Source organism: Tursiops truncatus, chromosome 9 (genome assembly GCF_011762595.2).
Source record: "Tursiops truncatus isolate mTurTru1 chromosome 9, mTurTru1.mat.Y, whole genome shotgun sequence".
Taxonomy (NCBI): domain Eukaryota; kingdom Metazoa; phylum Chordata; class Mammalia; order Artiodactyla; family Delphinidae; genus Tursiops; species Tursiops truncatus.
In genome coordinates this window covers 44,671,689-44,685,903 of record NC_047042.1, presented here as the reverse complement: position 1 = coordinate 44,685,903, position 14,215 = coordinate 44,671,689, and the positions used below count along the sequence as shown (strand labels likewise).

The 14,215-nt window shown below is 41.2% G+C and overlaps 1 protein-coding gene across 9 annotated transcripts in view; it reads left to right on the top strand.

The window, feature by feature from the left end:
• Positions 1-14,215, top strand: part of MIOS (meiosis regulator for oocyte development) — a 240,648-nt gene that overhangs the window by 187,619 nt on the left and 38,814 nt on the right. For 2 of the 9 annotated variants that reach the window (XR_012333955.1, XR_012333954.1), the window contains exons 1-4: positions 2,120-2,379; positions 3,382-3,481; positions 8,598-9,939; positions 10,269-10,367. Coding sequence is in view for 7 of the 9 variants with exons in the window: in XM_073809683.1 (XP_073665784.1) it covers positions 8,646-9,939; positions 10,269-10,367 (1,393 nt within the window). In the remaining 2 variants the exon portion in view is untranslated. Of the gene's footprint in view, positions 1-2,111; positions 2,380-2,544; positions 3,209-3,381; positions 3,482-8,594; positions 9,940-10,268; positions 10,368-14,215 lie in introns of those variants that run through there. The other 7 variants (XM_073809684.1, XM_019927823.3, XM_033863044.2 and 4 more) reach the window with 7 other exon arrangements.

Genomic DNA, 14,215 nt, shown 5'->3' with positions numbered 1-14,215 from the left:
ATGGTGGGCATGAAAGTCTGAGTCGACCCAATTCAGGAGAAGACAGGAGGATGTGGGATTAGAGAGAATGAGTATGGCTTTCTCCTTCAAGGAGAAAAGTGGGAGTGACTTGAATATATATTGAAGGTAAAGAACCAGTAGAAATGAGGCAGTTGAAGACACATGGAAGAGGAGAAAATTGATGGTGCTAGGTCCCAGGAGAAACAGCATATAGGGCCCCTCCTCTTTCTCTACGTCAGCTATAAGAAGGTAAAAATGGGAGTGAGTGAAGATGTGAGGGGAAGGAAAGAGAAAATAGTAGGAGACTCTGGGAATTCCTAACTAATAGTTTTAATTTCCTTTCTGAAGTAGGAAGCAAAGTCACCTCCTGAGTGTGAGATGTTTTCCTCAGCTTTGTATGGTAGGAGTGGAGAAGGAAGGGACTTGTATTGATCTGAGGTTGGGGATTTGGGGCCAGGACCAAAACTATTGAGAAGATTGGCAAGATAGTGTTTGAAGGGATGAATCCTATGGTATCTGCCCTCAGTACTCAGCACCTTCCTAAGCCTCCACTTCTCCAACAGCAGGAGTGAAAAGGAGCCTTAGACCTCCACAGGCAATACTCTCCCCAAACTCATCCTCTTACCCAAACTATCTGCCTTGAAAATCATCAGGACTAAGCTCAGTATGCTGTTTATATCTATCACAAGCTCCAAATCACCCACCTTTAACTGTGAACAGACAAGCACAGATTGCTGGACAACTGAAGAAAGTTTCTATAAGATTTGTAACACCTGTGGCAGCCCCATTCACTCAATTACGGGAGCCAGAAACCTAGAATCCTCTTTCTCCCTGACTCACTTAATCAATCATCAAGCTCTGTTCATCCCAACGTCTAAATATTCCCCAGGCCACACACTTCTCTCCATCCCCACTCTCCAGACCACTGGTAGTCTGGGTTACCATCATCTCTCATTTGGATACTTACCTTATCCCATAAAAATTGATTACACCATTCTCCTGGTTAAAAACCTTCAATGACTGCACCAGTGCCTTTAGGAAAAGTCCATACAGACTCACTAGCCTGATTTCCAAATGCCTTTCTAATACATCATCTCCATCTGTCCCCACTTCCTCTGTTCACTCGTCCATACTCCACTGTTTCCGCACTGCTATATGCTCTTCCTCTGCTCTAGAAGGCTCTTCTCTTCCAAATCCCTCCGACCTGTTTGCTTTCCCAGCTATCTCATCTTCATCCTTGTCTCAGCCTAGCAGTCAAGGAAGTATTCCTGACACACACACCCCAAACACTAAAGGGGCGCCCCTCCTGCCGAAGCGCTGTTTTAGCCCTAACTAGGCAGCCCTCTAATTGCCTGTTTCCTGCCAGGACCATGTCTTTTTTGCTCACTCCAGTGTCCCCAGCATTACAGCAAGTGCACAACAGGCACTCGAGACGTGTTTGTGGAATGAGTAAATGAGTGAATAAATCGTGAACCAAATACCCTGGACTTTCTACTACATAGATGGCCCACAAGTAAATTTTTTTTTTTTTTTTTTTTTCGGTACGCGGGCCTCTCACTGTTGTGGCCTCTCCTGTTGCGGAGCACAGGCTCCGGACGCGCAGGCTCAGCGGCCATGGCTCACGGGCCCAGCCGCTCCGCGGCATGTGGGATCTTCCCGGACTGGGGCATGAACCCGTGTCCTCTGCATCGGCAGGCGGACTCTCAACCACTGCGCCACCAGGGAAGCCACACAAATAAATTTTTAATGGAAATTTATTTTTTAATATTTATTTATTTCGCTGTGAGGGTCTTAGTTGCTGCACAAGGCATCTTCGTTGGGGCGTGCAGGATCTTAGATGCCACACGCAGGATGTAGTTCCCTGACCGGCAATTCAACCCAGGCCCTCTACATTGGGAGCACAGAGTCTTAACCACTGGACCACCAGGGAAGTACCTTAATGGAAATTTAAACCAATTAAATGAGCTAAAGCATCCAAATCCCTTAAAATTGATAACCCAGCTCTGAGAGGAGTCCGCCTCCACGTGACCAGGATCCCGCCTGGGGACTCAGGGGGCGGGACCTGAGGAGATGGACCAGGGCGCTTGGACAGCAGGCGGGGCCTGCGGGGCCTCTGGGGCCGTGGGCCCGCCCCAGGGCGGTGCGACTCCGCGGGCGAGCGAGGGGCGGGGCTCGTAGTGGGGAACTCCCCTTCCCAGGCGCAGGCAAGTCCGCGCGTCTGCGAGGCGCGGTGGTCGGGTAGTGGACCCTGGTCCTGTGGCCCCGGTTACTGACCGCGTCGTGCGGCCGCCATCTTGCCGGCGTGTGGACCACCCCCGTCGGGAGGGGCTGCGACTAGGCCGGAAGCGGCAGTACGAGGCAGCGCTGCCTGCCTGGTCGGTGAGTGCGGGCTGGGCCGCGTCTCCGCACTCGGGACCGGGAGGCCCGAGTCGAGGGCTCGGAAGCTCCAGGACGGCCGCTAGGCGCCCGGACAAGCCCAGTTGAAAAGCCCAGGCGGGTGCGGACCCTGGGGCCTCCTTGGAGCCGAGGCGCGGGGAGTCGCGTTCAGCGCTGCGGGATAACCGCGCCGGGCGTCAGGCCGGGCCTGAGAGCTGCGAGCGGCCCGCGGGCTCGGGGACCTCCTTCGGGGTGGTGGGTCCGCGCTGCAGCCTCCACCGCTGCCGGGTTGTCTAGAACCGCGTCCTGCCCTTGGACGCGAAGCTCAGCCAGGTGTCTGGAGTGTGGGAGTCACCCTTAGATTTCTGCATTACCCGGCAGAGTAGCCAGCCTTGCTCTAGTTGTACTCTAAATAAATACTTCTTAAAGGGCCTGTCACCCGCGTAGCTCTGTCCTCTGCATGTACGAGTAATGAAAATTCCGTAAGAGGATAAAGCTGCTCACAGGAGCCACGAGCATTCCTAAATGACTTAGCAAATGACTGCCTTTGCAGCCTTTTGTTTAACGATATTTTAAGGAAAATTTGGAGATATATAGAGCATCTCCTTGAAGATGGTGATGGTAGAAATTTCTTGAAACTGCTACTGTTGTTATTTGTCATGGTAAGACAAGTAGAAAAGACAACAACATAAAAGGATGATTGGATACCTTGTACACTTAGTATTATATAGATCTTCACTGTCCAGTAGCCACACAGGATTGAGATGTGCTGAAAGTGTAAAATACATATTGTATTTCCAAGACTTGGTACCACAAAAAAAGACAGAAAAAGGTAAATTTCTCATTAATAATTTTACATTGATTACATGTTGAAAGGATAATATTTTTGATATTTAGGTTAAATAATATATATTGCTAAATTAGATTGATTTCTTTTTATTCTTTTCAATGTGGCCATTAGAAAATTTTAAGTTATATGGCTTACACTATGTTTCTGTTGGACAGTGCTGTTATAGATGTTCTGGTGAGGAGCACAGAATCATCATCATGGCTTTCCTTTGCTCAGAAACCATTGATGGGAAGTGAGTGCTTGTTATACTTGAAGGTGAGCATCTAAATATAAGCTGTAATTATGGCAAATCCTACCCCTTTTACCCCCAATTTTTCAGTGTCTCCAGCATTTGAAAACATTAATTGCCAGAGCTGTTTAAGGGAATCGTAGTGATACTGACGCATTTGTTGATGCATAGAACTCATTTAATTTGATTGTCACAATTCTGTGAGAAGGAGATAGGGTGGGTTCTATCTCCATTTTATAGTCTTGGAGTATTAAGGGGCTTGTTAGGGTCTAGCTAGTAGTGGCTGGAGGTCTTCTGACTCCAGGCTCACTTTTCTTTGCTCTCCACCATATTCCTAGTGGTGTTTGTTCAGGAGCCTTGATCCATCTATACTGTGTTGGATTGTAAAGAAATACAGTTGACTTGAGCAACACAGGTTTGAACTGCATGGGTCTACTTATATGTGGATTTTTTTCAATGGTAAATACCACAGTACTACACAATCCACAGTTGGTTGAATCTGAGGATGCAGAACCACAGATAAGGAGAAGCCACTTATACAGAGGGCCAACTATAAGTTACATGTGGACTGCGTTGGAGGGTCTGCGGCCTAACCCCTGAGTTGTTCAAGGGTCAGCTGTACGTTTCTTAAGAGGGTGCTTATAGATGTACCTCTGTATTCAGGGCCAGCTTCATGGTGTGTGAGCCGTGCAGTCACACAAGGCCCATCTTTAGAAGGCCTGGCACTTGGTTTAATGCTCTGCTGTCACAGTATTGAAATTCTTAATAAGTTTTGAAGAAGGGGGCCCTGCAAATGATGTAGCTGATCCTTTCTCTGTGCAGTAATCTAGGATGGGAGTAGGGTGGTGTTGGAAAAGAATCAAAACATCTGGTTTTCTCTTTACTCCTATGTGAATTATGCAGGGTTTACTAGCCTCTTTCTAACTCTCAAGTTCTGTGATTCTGTATGAGTTACTGTAGTCAGATTTTGTGGATGGTAATATAAATATGTGCATAATATCAGAAGAAATACGGATGATTCTTCGTTGAGAGTCTTGTAAATCAAATAGTTTTTAAAATTATAGTAACACTTTTTTTTTTTTAAGATGGATTTTTCCATGTGGCACCCAGTTTTTTTTTAAACCATGGATCATTTGTGTAAAGAGTACAGTTGTAGGAAGGAAGCCTATATAAAAAGTGTGCTTATTTTAGCATTTGTCTTTCAGTGAGATAGGAAGATGGGCCAGAGCTAAGGATACCTCCAGTTAAGAGGTTTCCTCTGTTTGCAAGGGCATGAGTATGAATAAAGCCTTACTTGGCAGCATCTGTTCCTTCTTTTTGTTGTGTTAGCTACTTCCTGTTACACAAGGTGCTTCTTTTCCTTCTCATTCTTAAATTTTTAAATTCTCTTTAAGACTGGACATAACTTCAGCACTAGAATGCAGGTTTTATTAGTGTATTAGTTCACTTGGGCTACCATAACAAAATACCATAGACTGGATGGCTTAAACGACAGAAACTTATTTTCTCACAGTTCTGGAGGCTGGAAGTCTGAGATCAGGGTGCCAGTATGGTCTGGTTCTGGTGGTAGCTATCTTCCTAGCTTGCAGACAGCCTCCTTCTCACTGTGTACTCACATGGGGAGAGGGCTCTGGTATCTCTGTATTTTAAGGGCACCAGTTCTGTCAGATCAGGACTTCACCCTTATGACCTCATTTAACCTTAACCTTAATTACCTCCTTAAAGACTCTATCTCCAAGACAGTCAGGTGGAGTCATGATTAACACTTCAACGTACGAATTTTGGGGGGTCACAGTTCATTCCATAGCAACCGGGGACCTTATTTGTCCCTGTTTACCTCTGTGTGCCCAGCATTGAGAACAGTGTCTAGAACATAGAAGATGCCCCCAAATGCTTATAGAATAAACGAAAGTCAGTGTATGAGAGTGATCCTCTCAGGGTTGCTCACTGTGGGCCCTTACCCATTATTGGCACCAGTTATGACAGTGTGCACTTTGCTGTTGGCTTGAGCCAACCCCTACTGGAAAGGGCAGTGGGCGTAAGCATGGGGAGATTAGTGAAATTTGGAGAAAGCAGTGTGAGAGGTGTCAGAGGGAGCATTTAACAAATGCATTCATTTAACAAGTAATTACTAAGTATCTACTAAGTGCCCAGCACTGTGCTGGGTACTAGAGGTTCAAATGGAGAGCAAAAAGGATACTTCACCTGCTCTTAGGGAGTTTATAATCTAGTAGGAGAGATGGCGAGGGTGATTTATTTTTTTGTTGTTTATTTTTAAAATTTTATTTATTTTATTTTTGGCTGTGTTGGGTCTTTGTTGCCGCACACGGGCTTCCTCTAGTTGCGGTGAGCAGGGGCTACTCTTCGTTGCGGTGCGTGGGCTTCTCATTGCGGTGGCTTCTCTAGTTGCGGAGCACGGGCTCTAGGCACGCGGGCTTCAGTAGTTGTGGCTCGCAGGCTCTAGAGCATAGGCTCAGTAGTTGTGGCGCACAGGCTTAGTTGCTCCGTAGTATGTGGGATCTTCCCGGACCAGGGATCAAACCCGTGTCCCCTACATTGGCAGGCGGATTCTTATCCACTGCGCCACCAGGGAAGCCCAAGAGGCTGATTTAAAGGGAAGGAATATTCTCCATTGAGAGTATATATCTAAGTAACCTGATTTAGATTGGGGAGGGGATAGAGTGTGGTTGAAGTCAAGGTTGAGCGGGTTTTAACATGACCGAGAAGGGAGGGAAGAAAGCTCCAACCAGAGGGAATGGCATTTGCAAAGGTGTGATGGGTGGAGGATTACATTCTAGGCAATGAAAAGGACAGTATAGCTAGAACACAGTTAGCAGGGAGGAGAACAGGGTGCATTGAGGCTGGATCATTTAGGGTTTTGTAGGTTTTGTCGAAGAATGAGAACTCTATGCTAACAGCAGTTGGAAACCATGAGAGGGTTTTAAGCAGGAGTTCGATAACCTGGATAAGTTTGTATTTTAAAAAGATCACTTTGATTTCATAAAGGCCAGAGTGGGAAGTTGAATAAAAGAACTGCTGAACCAGCACCACAGGCCAGACATGTTGTCTACCTTAATTTTTTATGGAGTCAGTCTGCAGAACTGTGAGACTCTGCAGCCTGAGTGGAAGAAAGAAGACAGTTGAGCTTGTCGGGGAAGGCAAAAGTGGCAAGGAAATGAAGAAATTGAGGGTGCTAGTAAGAATATAATTGAAATGATTGATCTTGGGCTTCAGAACTATTAAGGAAGGAAATAAGGCGGTGTGAGAATTCTTAGAGGCTTTTCCCAGTCATCTAAATTTTATGAGTCTATTGAAATTCTAGACTAATAATTCCTGACTGAAACTTTTACAAGATCAAAACATATGTCTGAGCTGAATTTATTTAGAATATCTTTATTAGGAGTCTGTGCCAGGCTCTGCATCTGGTACAGGGTATAGAGAGATGAATGAACCATAACTTCACTCTTTAAGAACTGACAGCATGGATGTACAGATACCAGTTGCCATGAGGATTATGAGTATCTTTGTTCTTTTTTTTTTTTTATAAATTTATTTTATTTATTTATTTTTGGCTGTGTTGGGTCTCCGTTGCTGGGGGCGGGCTTTCTCTAGTTGCAGTGAGCAGGGGCTACTCTCCATTGTGGTGCACGGGCTTCTCATTGCGGTGGCTTCTCTTGTTGTGGAGCACGGGCTCTAGGCACGCAGGCTTCAGTAGTTGTGGCACGTGGGCTCAGTAGTTGTGGCTCGCGGGCTCTAGAGCTCAGGCCCAGTAGTTGTGGCACACGGGCTTAGTTGCTCCGCGGCATGTGGGATCTTCCCGGACCAGGGCTCGAACCTGTGTCCCCTGCATTGGCAGGCGGATTCTTAACCACTGCGCCACCAAGGAAGCCCTCTTTGTTCATTTTTAATCCAGACTGTTACCTCTAGCCAGACTTGCTTAAAAACAGAAATTTACATTTTTGTAAGTAGCTTTTATTATTAAACTACCATTTTTAGCATAACTATTTTTAGTGCTTATGTGCTTAAACTACTACTAGCATATTTATCTTTTCAAAATTCCTGTTTCAAATACCTATTCGAAGTTTATAGAATTGAAAACTGAAAGAGCCTCTAATGCTCACTTAATTCAGTTTCCCAAAGTGCAGTGTGTCCTACTGGTCATAAACAGGATGATTTTAGGTAACACAATCAAGCATTTTTAATAGTTATATATTTATTTAAGTATGTTAAAAAAAATATATTTAGCATATTGTACCCATGACTCATGGACCTTATGATGAAATTAAAATTGATTTTCAGATTTTAAAAATGAGTCAGTTTAAATAAAAATATTAAATAATGGCACAGGTGGTACATGAATAACTGAAATTTGGGAAACGTTAGTCTAAACCAGTTCTTACGTTGTACAGATGAGAAAATAAAAGGACCCCCAAACACAAAGGCCTTTTTGAGGTATACAGCTAGCATGTGTCAGAGCTAGGAGTTGAACTCGACTCCGCTCAATACATTCCTGCTTCTTATCGTTGAAATTTGAGGAAGAAACTAGTGGCTTTGTACTTTAAATCTGCATTGGTCATTTTGGTGGCCTCATGTGGCCATTTATATTAAAATCAATTAAAATCAAAATTTAAAATTTGCACTGCCATATTTCTCGTGCTCAGTAGCCGCATGTGGCTAGTAGCTACCATATTGGACAGTACAGACACAGAACATTTCTATCTTTGCAGAAGGTTCTGTTGGATAGTGCTGCTTTAAACTTGTTGCTTAGGTATGTGATTCATAACCCTTTAAAGTTTTGTCCCCTTCAGATGGATGATACTTATTAATTTGCTCACCACACTGAAGTTATTTCAACCCTGAGGTTAAATTGAAGGTACTAGTAATAGTGCAATTAAGATAATTGATCATGGGAAATAAAGCCAGAATGGAGTTCTCAGATTCCTACCAGCTCATCTTATTGGAGGAAGTTCTTCTTTTCCCCTTTTATTAATAAATATTGTCTTGAATTCATAGCAGTAAGAAGAAATATAAATACATTGAAAAACAGAGTATCTGTGTAGAAAATTTCCTGACTTTCTGAATAGTTGATTCAGCTTAGAATTGTATATTGTTAACATTTTAAAACTTTTTATTTTTAAGCAGATTTTCATTGAATGGACCTAACTGCGCTCTTTGAGATCATCAGTAAGCATGAGTGGTACCAAACCTGATATATTGTGGGCACCACACCAGGTTGATAGATTTGTTGTATGTGACTCAGAACTTAGCCTTTATCACGTGGAATCTACTGTGAATTCAGAATTCAAAGCTGGATCTCTACGTTTATCTGAAGACTCTGCAGCTACGTTACTCTCAATAAATTCAGAAACACCCTATATGAAATGTGTTGCCTGGTATCTCAATTATGATCCTGAATGTCTCCTAGCAGTTGGACAAGCAAATGGTAGAGTTGTACTTACAAGTCTTGGTCAAGATCATAACTCAAAGTTCAAAGATTTGATAGGAAAAGAGTTTGTTCCAAAACATGCACGACAATGCAATACTCTTGCATGGAATCCATTGGATAGTAACTGGCTTGCTGCTGGTCTAGATAAACATAGAGCTGACTTTTCAGTGCTGATTTGGGACATCTGCAGCAAATACACGCCTGATATAGTTCCCATGGAGAAAGTAAGACTTTCGGCAGGTGAAACTGAAACAACATTATTAGTAACAAAACCACTTTATGAATTAGGACAGAATGATGCTTGTCTCTCTCTTTGTTGGCTTCCACGAGACCAGAAACTTCTCCTTGCTGGTATGCATCGTAACCTAGCCATTTTTGATCTTCGGAATACAAGCCAAAAGATGTTTGTGAATACAAAAGCTGTTCAGGGCGTGACAGTAGACCCATACTTCCATGATCGTGTTGCTTCCTTTTATGAAGGTCAGGTTGCAATATGGGATCTTAGGAAATTTGAGAAGCCAGTTTTGACTTTGACTGAGCAACCAAAGCCCTTAACAAAAGTAGCATGGTGTCCAACTAGGACTGGTCTGCTTGCCACTTTAACAAGGGATAGTAATATTATTAGATTATATGATATGCAGCACACACCCACTCCCATTGGAGATGAAACTGAACCCACAATAATTGAAAGAAGTGTGCAACCTTGTGACAATTACATTGCCTCCTTTGCTTGGCATCCAACAAGTCAAAATCGAATGATAGTTGTAACTCCCAACCGAACAATGTCTGACTTCACTGTTTTTGAAAGAATCTCTCTTGCCTGGAGCCCAATTACATCTTTAATGTGGGCTTGTGGTCGTCATTTATATGAATGTGCGGAAGAAGAAAATGATAATTCTTTAGAAAAAGATATAGCAACGAAGATGCGCCTTCGGGCTTTATCAAGGTACGGACTTGATACAGAACAGGTGTGGAGAAACCATATTTTAGCGGGAAATGAAGATCCACAGCTCAAGTCACTCTGGTATACTCTGCACTATATCCTTTGCATTGTGAGTTTTGTAAGATGACTTTGGTAGAAATGTTCTTGAAATTTGCCAAAAGGTCAGTCTGTAAATACCGTGCTGAATGTTTTATGTGCAAATGCAAGATTTAATACTAAAATTCCAAAGTAAAATTGTTTAAAACTGTTGAAATACTGCTTTGCAGATTGTGTAGGAGGGAGAAAAATATATCTCTACAATAGAGTAGAACCAACCACCTTCTTGCACTGATGCCTATTATGAATTGGTTCCAAATCAAAATAAATTTAGCTTTGAAATATTTTATTATGCATCATTACTAGTATTTCCTATGCATTTAAATACTTATGAAGCAGTATACAGAAGATATGGATCAGAAATCTCCAGGCAACAAAGGATCATTGGTTTATTCAGGAATTAAATCAATTGTAAAATCATCTTTGGGTAAGAAAATTCTGTTTTATTTTCTGCAATATGTGTATAATTTTTGTACTCTTATTTTCCCCCCAAATTTAGTTATCTCAGGATAGTATACATAAATATTCTTTTTTTGTTGTGTTGTTTTTGACTAGATATTTTTAGTGAATTGTTGCGTTAAATGCATAATTGTTCTTATATTTAAAATTCTTTTTGGAAGGAGTCTTGGTTCTTTGAAGTGATTGACTTTCTAAATTTATTCATTAATTTATTCACTATTAGTGGTTTTGAAGACCCACTTTGAAAGGTATTACATTAGAGGATTTATAGGATCCTGGTTGTTGGTTCAGATTTTATCACAGTATTTGCTTTTATAAAAACTAAATTAAAATTTTTCCAACTGAAGGAGACCCCTTTTTATTTTGCTGCCTAAACCCTCTCACTTAGCTACCCAGTGGTAAGTACTGTATAACTATGACATGAGGTATGGCCTTACCTGAGGTGTCTTACCTGAAATAGTCTTTATTTTTTAATTGCTGTAGTTTCAGTTTCCTTTTTTCCTTTCTTTTTTTTTAAATTAATTTTTATTGGAATATAGGTGCTTTACAATATTGTGTTACTTTCTGCTGTACAGCAAAGTGAATCAGTTATACATACACATATATCCACTCTTTTTTAGATTTCCTTCCCATTTAGGTCACCACAGAGCATTGATTAGAGTTCACTGTGGTATACAGTAGGTTCTCATTAGTTATCTGTTTTATATATAGTAGTGTATATATGTCAATCCCAACTCCCAATTCATCCACTCCCCAACCCTGCTTCCCCCATTGGTAACTATAAGCTTGTTTTCTACATCTGTGACTCTATTTCTCCTCTGCGAATAAGTTCATTTTTCTGGATTCCACGTATAAGCAGTATTATATGATATTTGTCTTTCTCTTTCTGACTTCACGCTGTATGACAATCTCTGGGTCCATCCATGTCGTTGCAAATGGCATTATTTTGTTCCTTTTTATGGCTGAGTAATATTCCATTGCATGCATATATATATATATATATATATATATATATATATATACACACACCACATCTTCTTTATCCATTCGTCTGTTGATTGACATTTAGGTTGCTTCCATGTCCTGGGTATTGTAAATAGTGCTGCAATGAACATTGCGGTGCATGCATCCTTTCAAATTATGGTTTTCTCTGGATATATGGCCAGGAGTGGGGTTGGTGGGTCATATGGTAGCTCTATTTTTAGTTTGGTTTTTTTTTGCGGTACGCGGGCCTCTCACTGATGTGGCCTCTCCCGTTGGGGAGCACAGGTTCCAGATGCGCAGGCCCAGTGGCCATGGCTCACGGGCGCAGCCGCTCCGTGACATGTGGGACCCTCCCGGACCAGGGCACGAACTCGTGTCCCCTGCATCAGCAGGCGGACTCTTCAACCACTGTGCCACCAGGGAAGCCCTATTTTTAGTTTTTTAAAGAACATGCATACTGTTCTCCATAGTGGCTGTTTCAATTTACATTCTCACCAACAGTGTGGAAGGGTTCCCTTTTCTCCACACCCTCTCCATCATTTATGGTTTGTAGATTTTTGATTATAGTCATTCTGACTGGTGTGAGGTGATACCTCACTGTAGTTTTGATTTGCATTTCTCTAATAATTAGGGATGTTGAGCAACTTTTCATGTGTTTTTTGGCCATCTGTATGTGAAGTAGTCTTTGATGATTGAATGATGCATGAATTAATGTAAGATTGAAATTAATAAACTATTTAAGAGTAAAATAAAGATGACAGAAGAGCCAAACTTACTGTTTTTTCACTGACTTCTTTAAACAGTTGTTCTTATTGTCTTTATTGGGATTGAATTGTGGGTTATATTATAGTTATCTTCCCAACCTAGGATTTGGTATCTAGTTTTTGATAGCAGTCAAATTTGGGCCCAACTCAAGCTGCTAGAAAAGCAGTTTACATTATTTAGTCAAAGAGTGGCAGTAGAAGTAATAAATCTAACTTTTTTTTAATAGGACTTTCATAAATACTCTACAAAAAAATACAAAATAAAATGCTGTTTTTTAATAAGAGTACATTAAACATTTCAATTAAATGGTTATATTATTTTGATTTTTTTTAAAGGACTTCTAAATTACTGTGGTTCACATTGAAGATTCAGTAGACTACTTATATCATCTATTTCATTTTGGTGTTCTCTCATTAGCTCTTGACCCAAAAAAGTAAGTTTTATTATAAATAACAAAATGAAAGAGTTTAATTAGAGACTTCCATTTTTATTAATAAAAGTAAAAGGACAGTTATGTATTACCCCCATAAATAGTATTTACAGCTATATAGTAGGTCCGACCACATTGCATTCTCAATATTCTGCGGTTTATTTTTTCTGCTGTACCTTTTTTTTTTTTTAATCCCCCCCCAACCTGCCACATGCCCCCCTTGGTGTCTATACGTTTGTTCTCTACATCTGTGTGTCTGTTTCTGCCTTGCAAACCAGTTCATCTGTACCATTTTTCTAGATTCCCCATATATGCGTTAACATGCGATATTTGTTTTTCTCTTTCTGACTTACTTCACTTGTATCACAGTCTCTATGTCCATCCACATCTCTACAAATGACCCAATTTCCTTCCTTTTTATGGCTGAGTAATATTCCATTGTATGTATGTACCACATCTTCTTTATCCATTTGTATGTCAGTGGGCATTTAGGTTGCTTCCATGACCTGGCTATTGTAAATAGTGTTGCAATAAACACTGAGGTGCATGTGTCTTTTTGAATTATGGTTTTCTCTGGGTATATGCCCAGTAGTGGGATTGCTGGGTCATATGGTAATTCTATTTTTAGTTTTTTGAGGAACCTCCATACTGTTCTCCATAGTGGCTATATCAATTTACATTCCCACCAACAGTGCAAGAGGATTCCCTTTTCCTCACACCCTCTCCAACATTTGTTGTTTGTAGATTTTCTGATGGTGCCCATTCTAACTGGTGTGAGGTGATACCTCATTGTAGTTTTGATTTGCATTTCTCTAATAATTAGTGATGTTGAGCAGCTTTTCATGTGCCTCTTGGCCATCTCTATGTCATCTTTGGAGAAATGTCTCCTGCCCATTTAGGTCTTCTTCCCATCTTTTGATTGGGGTGAGCTGCATGAGCTGTTTATATATTTTGGAGTTTAATCCTTTGTCCACTGATTTGTTTGCAGATATTTTCTCCCACTCTGAGGGTTGCCTTTTCATCTTGTTTATGGTTTCCTTTGCTGTGCAAAAGCTTTTAAGTTTCATTAGGTCCCATTTGTTTATTTTTGTTTTTATTTCCATTACTCTAGGAGGTGGGTCAAAAATCTTGATGTGATTTATGTCAAAGAGTGTTCTTCCTATGCTTTCCTGTAAGAGTTTTATAGTGTCTGGTCTTACATTTAGGTCTTTAATCCATTTTGAGTTTATTTTTGTATGTGGTGTTAGGGAGTATTCTAATTTCATTCTTTTACATATGGCTGTCCAGTTTTCCCAGCACCACTTATTGAAGAGACTGTCTTTTCTCCTTTCTTCCTTTGTCATAGATTAGTTGACCATAGATGCATGGGTTTATCTCTGGAATTTCTATCCTGTTCCATGGATCTATGTTTCTGTTTTTGTGCTAGTACCATATTGTCTTGATTACTGTAACTTTGTAGTAGAGTCTGAAGTCAGGAAGTCTGATTCCTCAGCTCTGTTTTTTTTTTTTTCTTCAAGGTTGCTTTGGCTATTCAGGCATCTTTTGTGTCTCCATACAAATTTTAAGATTTCTTGTTCTAGGTTTGTAAAAAATGCCATTGGTAATGCATGGAATCTGTAGATTGCTTTGGGTAGTAT